Source organism: Miniopterus schreibersii, assembly GCF_964146895.1.
Source record: "Miniopterus schreibersii genome assembly, chromosome: 2".
Lineage (NCBI taxonomy): Eukaryota > Metazoa > Chordata > Mammalia > Chiroptera > Miniopteridae > Miniopterus > Miniopterus schreibersii.
In genome coordinates, this window is record NC_138102.1 from 181,225,642 (window position 1) to 181,239,999 (window position 14,358).

At 46.2% G+C, this 14,358-nt stretch overlaps 1 protein-coding gene across 1 annotated transcript; it reads right to left on the bottom strand.

Annotated features, from left to right (window-relative positions):
* Positions 1 to 15: 15 nt before the first annotated feature.
* JOSD1 (Josephin domain containing 1) lies at positions 16 to 11,360 on the bottom strand. The gene is made up of 5 exons (XM_081129515.1): positions 11,268 to 11,360; positions 10,154 to 10,978; positions 2,962 to 3,090; positions 2,655 to 2,849; positions 16 to 2,047 (listed from the first exon to the last, which is right to left on the bottom strand). Exons 2-5 carry the CDS (start codon positions 10,336 to 10,338, stop codon positions 1,948 to 1,950), a joined length of 609 nt encoding a protein of 202 aa, XP_080985641.1. The 5' UTR covers positions 10,339 to 10,978; positions 11,268 to 11,360; the 3' UTR covers positions 16 to 1,947.
* Between the last annotated feature and the right edge of the window lie 2,998 nt (positions 11,361 to 14,358).

Here is a 14,358-nt window from a genome sequence, read left to right on the forward strand (position 1 = left end):
GGATTCAGGCAGACATGAGATTTATGTACGGAGTTTTCCGTTTTTAATATTTGGTTAAACAAAATACATCTTTTGTAAACAAACCCAGCACAAGGCCAACAAAAACGGGGGGGGGGTATAGCAAGAAAAACAAAAAGCCTAGGGTTGCCCCTTACTGGGCATCAGGGTCAGGCTTGCCCCCTTCCCTAAAGGGAATGGGGCTTTTTGCCCTTGGGCATCAGCATGGGTCCCTGTTCCTAAGCACCAGAATTGGATATGAACAGAGAAACCAGCCCTGAAATGTTTAAGCGTCTTTGCATATCCCATTGACTCACGGACTCCAAGAACATGGGAACTCCTCTGAAGTGCCATTAGTACAGGCCCAAGCAGGTTGGAGAGGAGTTTTCTCCTCTTCCCGGGAAATGGCTTCCTATCTATCACTGACGGTGCCAATGGACCAGTCGGCAAGGCTGGCTGTAACTTCTGGCTGGTGGTGGCTGGAATGTCGTTGTGCAGGGACAAAGAGCTGTCTGTGGTGCCAAGCAGGTCTGATGTAGAAAATGGTGCAAAAGAAACTGCAGTCAGTTGCTTAGACGGTGTAACGCAGTAGCCGCTTGGTGGCCTGTTACTCAGCATAAAAAATGGCCTCGTTGGATTGAAGTTAAATGTGCAGAAAAAGTGCTGGTGTAAACATGCACTCCAGTCACAGTGGGGAGGAGAAAGCCTCAGCTTCACCCCCTTTCACTTGCTCAGGTTTGACATGCAAGCCCCAGGCTGGCTTTGCTGCTGGAGAGAAGTCTGGCTAGTGGAGCAGCTCTCAGGCCTGCCAAGACCATTGATCTGTAAGGGCTAGACAGGCCATCCCTGCCTGCCCACCTGCCTTGAGGCAATCACAACCACTTTGGAGATGGTATGCCATGACACGTACTTTCCCTCTTGTTTTCCAAAGTTACAGGAGAAAAGTGGCCTACAACTAAAGAGGTAGGGGGCAAGTCAATTCTCAGTTGATTTGTAAAGGGAACTACAGAAAGATGACCACGCAACTTGAGGACTCTGCTTGTCACTATAGTGACTTCCAGCCTAGGAATTCTGATTCCAGCTGTTCTCGCCATAATACTTTCCTCACCCAACTCTGTCTTAAACTAGTGGAGCTTGATTGTTGGAGGCAGGCTTATTTTTTCCTGATTTTGCCGGAGTGGGAAAACTGCCTTTTTTCTTATCTTGTGCCTCAGAGCCTCCTAAATTAGTGTAATGAAGTGGCAGGGACAGTGCTGGAGTGAGGCGGACAGGTTGCCCATGCCCTCCTGGCTTTGGCCATGTCCTCTTAGGTATCTAGCTCACCCTGTCATGTTAGAATGTTGCAGGATTCAATCACTCAGTATGAAATTAATATTAAAGAACTTTCATTATGAAACTCCAAGGATGGCCATAAACCACCTCTAAAAATAGGGTAAGGGGTGGCATTTAGGGCTGGAGACGGCATGCTGTAGTGCTGCTGGGGTTTTTGAGATGGTTTCCTGAGGCCCTTTTGCTCTGGGTCCTTCAAACTTGTCACAAAGGCTTTGCATGTACTGTGTCTTCAGACCTACTAGTTGCCAGGAAAGGGGAAATGGAGGCAGCATCTCCAGGTAAGTCAGAGCAGCAGTGGACTCCAGCAGAGCCTCTGTCAAGTCCTCAGAGGAAAGGGAAAAATAAGTGAGGACCCACTTTTTTCCTCCTCTCTTCAAATAAAACAAGTGTCTTCCATTGCCTGCCCTAAGCACAGAGCTCCTACCTTCCTCTTCCAGGAACAAGTAACGCTGGCTGGTTCTTGTAACATTTCACACATCTGGCCTATTGCACACTGTCAAGTCTGAGGGGAAAACCCGATGAGATGTTTGGGGAAGGGGCAAGGGCAGACCCACTGTGTAGGCCACAGCACATCACAGAGGATTTAGGGGGTCAAGGTGAGGGAAGGCTGGGCAACTGTTACACATCAGCCCTCCAACTCTGATGGGCCTCCACCTCTTCTGGTACCACCAGCAGGAGTTCACAGTTCTTTCCTCGCAGGTGATGTTTTAGAAATTTCCTATGAGGAAAAAAGATGAAAGAGAACAAAGTGCTGTTAAAATAGCCATTTCCAGTCTTGGGGCCACATGATCACCAGGAACCTCATTATTTATACCCGTGGCAATCCTAAAAAACACTCTTGTAGTGACCTGTTCTTGGAGGGTCGCACCTTTGGTATACCTCTCAATCTGTCCAGTTAGGATTTCCAATCTGAATTTCTGCTGCTGATCATATTATTGCCAAATGGAGCTAGTTCTGTGACAAACAGAGCTAGTCCAAAGTACTCTAAAGTAAAGGGCTTCTAGTTGTTTTTAAAAAAACAATTGGTTCAAGAGAAGTTTAGTCTTCTCTGCCCTGAATGTCTTCCTTTCTCTAAACTGGCAGCTGAACTGTCACAGTTGTCTAAGTGTAGATAAATATTACAATGCCAGTCCCACCAGACCAGAAGGCCAGTATCCCAGGTTTGGGAACTTTATGGGCCATTAAAGATTCAGGTCTTATAAGTCTGAGACCTTGTGATTCTAAATAAGGCAAGGAGAGGTCCAAGGAGCTAGGAATTTCATTTCCTTTGTCAAATAAAGATGAGCATGAAGAAGCCCACACAGTACATTAGCGACCACAGGCACCTGAGCTCGCTCTCGCCTCCAATCCATTCGGGCATCTTCAGTTTGGAGTCTAGGTTGTAGTAGGCACCGCCCACCTCTCGAACACAGATCCAGTGCTGCCTTTTGAGAGGCAACTTCAGTGGACCCCAGCACAGGCTGGAGGGCAGATTCATGATGAAGCCCATGACATTAGTGAGAGCAATGGCACTGACATCCCTGCAAAAGAGAAAGTGTCAGTTTCCCTGGCTGTCACACCACAACTGGCCACCTCCCTCCCCACTCATCCCTGAGTGCCAGTTCTCATCAGGTGGAGCCTGGTCCAGATTACCTGCGCTTGTCCCACCAAACAGCTTCATAGCCTTTGGTCTGAAGTGCTGCCATAATGACGTTCACATCGTAGTTCCCATTTCCAAGCATGCTCTTCTTGTGGGGGGTCACCATGGTGTTCGGCGACAACCTACAGATGTGAAAGGAGGGCTGAGACTTGTTATCTGCCTAACACCTCCTCAGCCTGTGCTACCAGAGACAGAATAGCACTTTAGGCCCTTGTCCCCCCGAAGCTTGTTTACCCCATTCAAGTAAACTAACCAACTCTCAACAAAGTATTTTGTAGTCTGGGCTCCTACTGTCCAGGGATTACCTCTCTTTTTATGCAAAATAATAATTCAGTAGTGATGAATTACTCACCTGTCATTTAGAAAGTGTGCCTACAGTGAAGTCAATGGACAGAAAGTTCCATGAAGGAATCTATTTATGAAATCCCCAGCTCATTTCTGCCATCTTTTTCCTTGCTGACTTTTCTGCCCTGATAAAGCCTTTTTTTTTTTAACAATGGAAAATAGCATTTGATATTTTCATTTGCATGGGTAGTATTTGTTACTCTTGTGGGGGTTTTTTGGTGTTTTCTTTTACAGTATAAATGCTTCCCATTTAAGGCTTGCACACATGATAAACATTAATCATTTAATACTCAAAGGCCTATAGGGGCCCAGGCAGGTCACATAAATGTATGAACTGGGGCGAGATTTAAAGCAATAAAAAGTAAGGCCTTATATTAAACTGGAATGCATGACCCATGTAAAGCATTCCAAATATACATGTGTATGTGTAAAATTCTTAAATAAGAATTAAAAAAAAAAATTAAAACACAAAGAATCAATTGGAAAAAATGTTTGTGCCAAACAACTCAGTGTGCAGTCTGGTTTGCTCACCCAGCTTAAAGCCATTTCTGGCCAGGCTCTTAGCCACTCCTCCATCTCAAGGCAAGGTCAGTTCTGAAGGCATTTCCAATCCTATTACTTTGCTTTCAGGACCTGTGGAAAGGTCATCTTGAAGGCAAGGGTATGTGTGGAGGAAGGGGAGGTGGAATGAAAGTGGAAATATCCAGCAGGCTGCTAAATGCCATCTCCCGAAGAGAAGCTAGACTTTAGGTCAATTCTAAAAACTTAAGAAATCTTATATAAGAAGTAAAAAACTTCTCTATACCCAGCAAACATACAGATAATTTAATTTTTCAAAATAAAACATACTCCTGCCACTGCTTAAATCCTCTTGTGGCTCCCAAAATACTAAATACAATCTACACTACTTCCTCTGGCCTGCAAAGCCCTCAGGATCCTGCTGACCTCATCGCGCCTCTTACCACACAGACCTCTGCTACTTGAACACTGAGGGCCTGTGTACTCACCCACAGTCGCCACTGTCCGGGATACTCTTCCCCTAGATCGTCACTTGGTCTGCTCCTCATTATTTGAGTCTCAAGTATTATTGCCTTAGAGGCCTTTTCTGACCATCCAACCTTAGGTTTCTCCCAGTCACTTCCTCTTATATCCACCTGCTTTAATTGAATTACAGCCCTTGTTACTATGGGACACGTTTTCTCATTTGTCTGTTTTCCCACACTAGAGTGACAGCAGGGGCTGCAGGAGCCTTCTCTATCCTGTGAACGCTACATCACCAGGGCCCAAAGAGCGCCTGGCACATGATAGGTGCTGGAGAGTTGCTGAAATGTTCTCTATTTATTTTGTTACCCTCTTTTCCTGAAAATAGAAGTGGACTTTAAAATGAGAAGAGCTGATGTGCTTGTCTCTAGAGCTAATAAAGAGTATCTGAAGACACTAAACTCCACTCTGCAACCAAAATTTGTTTTCTCTGTAACAATAACTACCATTTATTGGAACTTCTGTGTCAAGCCCATGACATGTTTTCATATGTATCTAATTTAATCCCCACAATAAGTCTATGAGGCTATGAATTATGTTTATGTTTAAAAAACTGAAGTTTGAATTGACTTGTCCCTGATCTCTTATCTTTCAAGTGACAGAACTAGGAGTCAAACTCAGATATGTTAGAATCCAAAGTTGTGCCTGTCTTATAGCAAGGACCCAAGTTCAGAGTGGTGCTGGCGGCAGGTTGATAAGAGGAAAAAGGCCAGCAGTCCCTGGGGCATGGGCTTGAAATGTAGGTTAACAGGACAAAGCCTCTCAGTGGATTCTTGGGCACTTGTATTAAATGCAAAAGCCGCAAAAGAAAGCCTAGCTCAAGATACATCCAGTTCCTTTCCCTTCATCAGTTTTTCAATAGCTTCTCATTACTTTCAGTGAAGTCTCCAGCCAGTAGATGCAAGAAGGCTCCAACAAAGAAACTGCTGAGTCTTCCCTCTCTTTCACCACCTAAGTCCCTCTTGGACTCAAACCTTAGAGCCACGCCTTCCCAAGTGTGTTCCCAGAGAATCACAGAAAACATTCAACACAATGGCTGAAGAAATCAAGAAAACAGGTTTCCTGCAAGAATTCCTGGAACCCCTAATACGCTGATATTCACCTTGAGTCTTGAGGAGACAGGGTTTATCTTTCGGTCCCCAAACATGTTTGACCACACCAACATTTTTTTTGCAGGTGCACCCTATAAGACTAGTGTACCCAGGGCCTCTTCTGGCCTACATCTTCTCAGATACAAATCCTTTCCTGTCTGCTCTCCCTCTCCCCTAACTGGAGGCCCCTCACCCCACGCCTGGACTTTTAAACAGGTTCCTAAACTGATGTCCTTGCTTTCAAACTCTCCTTTCTCCAATTCACCTGTATGTTCCTGCCACATTCACCAAGGCATCATTTCACTCTGTTATATAAGAGCTAGGATTGAAACCACCAATGGTTTCAGAGTTAGGATTCAACCTCCTAACTCTGAACAGAGCTAAGGTGCACTGAATAGTCTGGATATTTCGATACAGTGGTCCCACTGAATTCCATGGGATCCTGTTATGTTCCAATGGATTGTTTTCTTGAGACTTCCTGGCAAACTCCTGTTCAGGACTGATTCTCTTAATGATTTTATTAGAAATTCTGAACCACAAAGCAGGTTTCTCATTGTCACAGCCAGAGGTTAGAACCATGGGATCTGAAGTGATCTCCAAGTGAGAAGATAGGCTCTAGTCCAGGTCTCACACCTCAGTGAAGTTCCAGGCCCTCTCGTGGGTGCCCCTGTGTCTGACTATGCTGATGGGTATGGATTTTGTTTTTTTAATCCTCACCCGAGGATATTTTTCCCATTGCTTTTCAGAGACAGTGGGAGGGAGGGGGGGGGAGAGGGAGAGAGAGAGAGGAGAGAAACATCAATGTGAGAGAGACACGTCTATTGGTTGCTTCCTGCACTGGCCTGGACCGGCATTGAATCTGCAACCAAGGTGTGTGCCCTTGACCGGAATCGAACCCGGGACCCTTCAGTCCGTGGGCCGATGCACTAACCACTGAGCAAAACCGGCTAGGGCCCGATGCATTCAGATTTTAATGAAAAGGAGATGTGGAGATATTCATCCATATTCCTTTTCTCCTGTAATTATTTTCATTTTTATCAGGTCTGAAGAGATGTAACATTAGAAAATATGGCTCAGAACTTCCTGATGTCTTAAAATTAAGTATAAAGCACAGATCATAGGGCCAGACATGCAGGAGTGCTCTGTAGTAGATGTTGGCTACGATGGTGATGGTGATATTTGTCTGGCCCTTGGATGAGATAATTCAAATCTCTAGAGGTTAACATTCAACAACATCTTTTCTCAATTTACAACCACCATACCTTTAAATTTTTTTTTAAATTGACCTGAGGGAGTAGGGGAGGGAAGGAGAGGGAAGAGAGAACAAGAGAGAAACATCAATTGGTTGTCTGCCATATGTGCCTCAACCAGGGATGCAACCCGCAACCTGGGTATGTGCCCTGACTTGGAACTGGACCCACCACCTCTGGTATATGGGACGAAGCTCCAACTGAGCCACAGAGGTCAGGGCACAACCACCATACCTTTAAATGTGGCTCCTTCCACCAGCTCAAGGACCATTTAATAGGGAGGCAGGAGGACTTCCCCTCTATGGTAGAGAATGCTGGTTGTTCACCAATATCTACAATCTTTGTCCCTTCCAGCTTGCATTAGATTTTTTCCCTAGTACCAAGTTAGTTCTCATCAGCTATTATATTTGGGAGAGAAATACATACCTAGCTGCAAGAACATCTGATCACTGAAAAATGTTCAATGATCAAATGTTTGAGACCTGAGGGTTTTCAAAACTACCTTGCAAAGCCGCTTCCACGTCATTTAACTTCTGAGTCCTTTCTTTTCAAAGCGCAGACACATAATAAAATGTATGAGATCAAATATCCACATCTATCCACATGCACACTGATGACACTTGCCCTATTTCTATCTTTTCTCTAATTTCACATGTTGGAAACAGACCCTTTTCAAGCCTCTTTTTGCTATCACTGTGGACTTTACCACTATCTTCAAATCCTGGACGGAGCCTGTCACACACCTGACTCCTGTCTTCCCGGTTCCCATGTTGCTGCCAAGTCATTAGCTTAGTTCTTTCTCAGTTCCTATTCATTTCTATTCCAAACATGAGTCACCTCATATGCACAACTGTATTGAAACTCCACCCTGCTTTTGTATTTCTCTTTCATCGGGCTAAAATTAAACTGCTAGGATCAACTTCCTCTCAACAAATGGCATTAATAAAATTTTTCCCCATTTCTACTCATTAGCCTTATCTTCAAAAAAGCATAAAACTTCAGGATCTGGGAATTTGAAATTATCTAGTTAAACCTGCCAACACTACTGTTCTTTCTGTTAGGACCCAAATCGTATTTTCCTTTTCGATTATTCTGAATCCCGTGGGTCCAACTTTACTTGAATCTGTCAAGGCCTGGTCAGTGTATCTCTGAGATGTACTTGCGGCGGTTGAGTCCATTTCAACTTGTTTTCTCTACAGTGCCTAGCAGTGCCTGGCACACTGCAGGCAGCCAGTAAATGTTTAAAAAATTCCATTTTCTCTCTCTCACCTCTTCTCCTTTGCTTTTTCCTCTGATCCCTTTCATGCTTCTTTTGTTTCTATTCATCCACACAGAATCTTCCCATACAAAATATTCTATACAGAATTTCGACCTTGGAGTGGGGACAGAGTATATTCTCTTTGTGTACTGATTTGCTATTACTTTAAGGTGGACCATAGCATTGTTTCATTCAGGGAAAGCAAAGCTGAAAAAGCCCCACTATTATTCACAAAGAGCTTACACTCAGTCCACATCTTCAGACCCAGACCCAACTCACTAGCAGGATGAACATGCCTTTCCAATACTCAGGAAGCGACAGAGCAGTTAGGAGGGCAGGCCCTGGAGTCACAAAGCTTGGTCCAAATCCTGCCATTAATAGCTCTGTGCCATGATTTCCTCATCCGGAAAAATGGCAAATAACAGATTCTACCTTTTAAAATCAGTGTGAGGAATGAGTTAACACAAGGAAACAGTGCTTTGCACAGAGTGACTGTTCATGTGTGTTGGTGAACGTCATCATGTCAGCTCAGGGGCCAAATTTACAGAAGTGAAACAATTCTGAATGAACACACAGAATTGACTGTTTAAATTACTAGTGAGTGAAATTGGGCAAATTGCTTAAACTGAATCCCAGCTTCCTTGGATCACTACTGATAAGGTTGTTGCAAGATTGCTAGATGTTACCAAGTACCAAGCACATTCAACTACTCACAATGAGTCCTTTCCTTCTTCCTAGCCTTAGGTTGGAAATAAATTGCAAATATCCAATTTAGAAGAAATATTAATGGCTGGTCAAAAGGAAGCAGACTAATGGATTGGCCTCCTTTCTACTCCTTTCAATTACATGACCTGGTGATCTGAGACAAATTATCTCACCTCCCAGGGTGCAATTTCTGAAGAGAGTTTATCCTACTTGCCATATAATGGCCATAATGCAAATGACAGATCTGCCCTGCTAAGTCATAACTATGGTTATTATTGGCAGTGCAAAATAATTACCCTCATTATAATTTTGTCAGCACACTGGGATTAACATTCTTTTAAGAGAGGACTATGGTTCTTTCAGTGTAAATAGTCCACACCTACAGCTTCACAAATCACCCCAAATAGGTTGTTTCCAGCTGTAATTCAGGTCCTTCTGGGGAAATACTTTCATCTCTGAGTGAAGGGAGTCAGAAAGAGTCTTCTGAAACTGCCAATATGCTCTACTTGAAGAATTCATCAGCTTTTTCTGCACTGAGAACTGAGCAGGCCTAACACTTTCTAGCTGGAGCAATCAGACAGGCTTCCTGCCAAAGTCACTATGGACTGCAGACGTGCTGACATGACCCGGTGATCTGAGACAAATGATCTCACCTGCCAGGGCCCCATTTCCTGAAGAGAATTAGTTCCTGCAGAACTAATTCTCAAACCCTTTGATAAAAGAATTTTCAAACATCAAAGCAGAGAGAGAAAAGCTGAACTTCTATCAACCGGTCAGGTAGCATTTGGTGAGTGGATAAGAAAGGGTATCTAGAATGAAGTAGAAAAGGGAAGGGATCAAGAGTGAGCTTCCCATCACAGCTTTCCTACTTAGAAGCTATCTGGACAAATTACCTGACCTTTCTGCCTGTCTCTCCATCAGCAAAATAGACACAGTAAAACACTGTTGGCAGGGCTACACAAAATACTGTATGAAAAGCACAAAAGCCAGCACGTGGCCTCGTAGAAAGGCTGAGTACCGTGTATATACCTTTCTGTGTACCCACAACATTCCACCTACGATGACAGATGACTGAGTATGTACTTATCTTGTCCCCTTCTAGACTGTAAACTCCTTGGGGGCAGGACTTGAGAGGCATTATGGCATAGTGGTCAACAGCACAGACACAACATGAATTCAAACTTGGCTCCATCTCTTGTTATGTTACCTGGGCAAATTACTGAACTCTGTCTCTATGAAGTGGAAATAACAACAACACGTACTCCATGGCATTGCTGAGATGACACCACTGATGCTCTTACCACTGTGCCTAGCCCATAAGTGCTCAATAAAAGGTAGTGATTACCTTTCCAATTGTGTCCCTTATACCTGCTAACAGCATCTAGCTGATAATACCTCTTGGTTTGAAGGTGTATGGTGCTGAGACATTATCCCACCCACAGAAATTCAGAAATAGCAAAAAGTATCAACAAGCCAAGAAGAAGGAGTCCCCTACCTCTGGAAAATCTCCTGCAGCGTTTCCCGGGTGAACGCACTGCTGTCCTGGAAGACGTTATTGAGGGCGTGCAGGGCACAAAGCTCCCTGCGCTGTTTCTCATGGTAGATTTGTGGGGGTGCTGCCTGGGGCAGCTCCAATGATTCAGATTTGGCCTTGTCTCCTTTCCATGGCACGCAACTCATGTTTTTCGTTTTGGGTTCCAGAGAGGAATAAAAACACCCACCCTTCCCTCCTGAGGAGGAATGTAAGCTTCTGAGTCTTCAGGATTCCTGAGGTCCACCTTATTTTCTGGTGTCCATGATTTATGCTTTGTCACGGGGAGAAAAGATTGGAATCAAAAGGAAAAACAATCCACCTCTTCTCAATAGAAAAATAACTTTTGGATTAGTGTATTTCGCCACCACTGTCAAAAGTGCAGAATTTTAAAAAATCATATAAAACCTAAGACCTTGTTCCCTTCTCCCGCCCTCCCCACCCGCCCCCCTCGAAAAACCCCCCACGATTTTCTTGCTGTATTTTCCTCTCTGCAAAAGCCAACCAGGCCTCAATGCAGGAAGACCGAACGGAATCGGTCACATCGCTCCTTTTCTTCCATTTCTTTCGAACCACAACGCCACTGACTCGGGAGACAAGGCCTAGGTGGTGGATAAAACGCAGAATTCGAGCAGCTAGCGAGAGCCGGCCAGCGTGGGATCGCGGGCAGCGCCGGGGCCTCCGAGGCGGCTCGCCATCGCCTCCGGTGCGGTGGGGCCCCGCGGGGCGCGAGCCGAGGCGGGCGCGGCTCCCTCGGAAAGCGCGGACTCTCACCTTCTCGCCTCGGCCCTGTGGGGGAGACAACCCGGGTCAGCTCCGCCGCGAAGGACCCGGCAGGCCGGGGAAGTGGCGCGGCGGGTCCAGCCCCTGCCCGAGGGAAGGTCCTGCGCTGGGACTGGCCGACCCGCGAGGGGTGGGGCCCAACAATTCTCCTCGCCCTCGGGGGCCCACTCGTCTCGCGGCTCCCACCCAAATCTCCCCTCCGGTCACGTGAGTGCAAGCCGAGGGGGGCCAAGGGTCGCTCCCCTAATCCCAGCCCCCGCGCCCACTCGCGTCCGCGCCGCGGATCACCCCTCACCGCTGCGGACCGCCAGCTAGAACCGCGGGCCACCACCTGGGCCGCGCTCGGGCCAGCGCGCGCACCTGAGCCCAACGTCAGCGGCCCACGCCCAGCGCGTGCTCCGGAAACGCCCTCCCGCGCCGCCCCAGTCCCGCCCCGCCGCGGCGTCGCGTCTGGGGTCAGCCTTGACGTCAACGGCGCCGGCGGTGGGGCCCGGGAGCCGCGCCTGGTCGCTGGGTTCCGGTAGCGTCGGGGGTCCTGGTTGGTGCCGGGGCCAGAGGGCCTCCGCGCGCCGGGCTGCGGCAGCGGATGAAGCTGGTGCGGGGTTTCTCCGTTCTGGCCCACCCCGGGCTGCGCTGCGGTGGACGGTCTGCGGGAGCCCCGCCCCGCCCCCGCGTGTCGGCGCCCTGCCCGGCGGTGACCCCGCCTGCCGCTGCCGCTCGGGGCTGGTTTACTCTGGCCGGGCGCTACCCCTGCGCCGGCGGTTTGGGGTTTGTCTAGCGTGCTGTTGTCCAGGTGATGCCAAAGCACCGCCCTTTCCGACCCGGTCCGGCGCGGATTCTCGTGGTTAGTGGGTCCGACCCCGCCACGCTCTCCAGGAGCGCAGAGGCTGAGTCACATTTCAAGTAGAGCTAAGAGTCTGATTTCAGTTCCTCGGTGTCGTTTTTCGGTTCGCTGCACACAGACGCCTGTCCTCGCAGCCTGTCCTCGCACCCTCTCGGTGGCTGCCGCGGAGCTTTCCTCTCGGGGTTTCCTTGAAGTCTGTCTCAGAGCCTTGTGCGTCAGAAGGGCAAACTCTCAGCCCCGCGTGGATCCCCCCCCATCCACCCCGAAGGCATGTGGAAGGCATCAGCAAATATTCACTATCCACCTTAGCTGCCCTCCTTTTGGATTTTTGTTCAGAAAGCTGGAAAAACAGTAAGATCACGCTTACAATTCCGTCCCTTCTTTAACCCTGCTTCAACCGGACTCTTAACATCATGACACCCAACACAGTTATCACTTAACTCATACTTGAGTACCTACTATGTGGATTGGAGTCCTCTGGGCTGATCCATTCGACTTTTGAATTACCTTAAATTTTTGTAACTTGTAAGCCTGCTAAGGGTTACAGATACATTTACAGATTAGTTATTGAGGCTTGCAAGCATTGTTCTAAGTACTTCACAAATATACTTATTTACTGCTAACTATTGTGGGAGGTAGGCACTTTTTCTTTTAATCCTCACTGGAGGATACTTTTTCCATTGCTTTTCAGAGTGGAAGGGAGAGAGAGAGAAGAGAAACATGGATTGGTTGCCTCTAGCACACGCCCTGAGCCGAGGTACTTGCCCTTGCCGGCAATCGAACTGGGATCCTTCAGTCCTCAGTCCAACTCTCTAACCACTGAGCCAAACCCACCAGGGCCATTTTTTATTTTTATTTTTATTTTTTTTAGAGGAGAGAAGTGATGCTCAGGTTAATTAACTTGCTCTAGGTCACATAGTAAGTAGTGGACCCAGGATTTGAACCCAGGCTCTAACCTGTCTTCAGAAAGAGGATGTAAAGATGGGTAGGGAATTTCCTTTATAGAATGTGATTTTAGACTTCTCTATTCAAGAAGCACCTACTCTGAGAATATTTATTCTGGACAAAGCCCTATGATGAGAAGAGCATGCTTTTTAGTATCCCATCATGTGTCAATACATTCTGAATTTGAATTTTTAGAAAAGCCAGTTTACTAGTAAAATATTAGATATCAATTATTGTTCTAGAGTACAATGCCTTGATATTTGGCTCTTCTGACAAATCAAGATTTTAGTTTTTGTCACTGCCTCATAGAGAAATATATAGGATAGTGGTGAGCAATTTAGCCAGTAAAGAAGAAAAAAACACATTGTAACTATTATCAAGACATTTGGAGTTGGATGACTTGTCCAGGGTTCCCAGCTGTGGTGTTTGTACACATAAGACTTGAAAACAGGAACACGATGAGGTTGCCTCTTTCCTTTCAGGTAGATCCCTGAAACTGAAAGCCATTTTGAACCCTGCCTTTTGTTCACGATTTAAATCCTGTGATTCCAAACCCTAAATCTTGACGTTACCTTCTCAAATGGCTGCTTTCTTGCTTGCTACCTGGGATGAGTAGCCTAATTCCTAATTTCATCAAGTTCTTCAGATTTTTAATTTTTTTGTAATCCCTTGCTTTTCAGAGAGAGAAGAAGGGAGAGAGAGAGAAACATTGATGTGAGAGACACACACATGGATTGGTTGCCTCCTGCACGGCCTGGACCAGGCCAGGGAGAGAGCCTGCAGTCGAGGTACTACCCTTAACTGGACAGAATTAAACCTGAGGCCCTTCAGTCCAAGGGCAGACGTGCTAACCACTGAGCCAAACCGGCTAGGGCAAGCTTTTCAGGTTTTTGAAATGAATTTAAGATAATAAAACTGTTGTGATGGTTTTGGATTGGAGCTTTCCACAAGTGATGACGTGGAAAGAATTATCCACAGGAAGTTACCTTAAGACCCTAGCTAGATCTCAGCTCCAGTTCATAAATGTGGTAAGGTGTGTAAAAGAACAAAAATTCAACTGAATAAATTTGAAGATCTAATTGCCTTTATTAAATTATTCGTGCATCGGGCAGTAGCAACCCATCTAGTAAATAGAAGGAGCTCCAAGGAGTTATACAAAATGGAAGGTTTTTATAGGCAGAAAGAGGGTGGGCCAAGGCGGTTAAGAGAGTGGATTATTTCAGGTAAAGTCACCTTCCTTTGGGGGAAGGCAGAGGGGTCTTTTCAGGCAGCTTACCTCACAATCAGGAAATTGCAGATTGATTGATTTAAAATTCCAGTCCTGGGAGAGAATGAAACTGCAATTAAGTTAGGTATTGAGTGTTGGTGGGGCTTACCACAGTGACTCTGTTTTGGGTCTATTTAACAGGTGCTTCTGGCTTCTATTTCAGCTTGTTGCCTCTTTCTGGTCCTGTATTGGCTCTCTCCGCAGAGGCAGTGAATGGAGAATTCTCCCTAAGGTCAGCTTTTAATTAATTGCCTCGCTCTGGCTGCTATAGTATTCCAGGCATCGATCTGGACCTATCAGAATTCCCTAGAGATTGCCAGCAGATCGGAC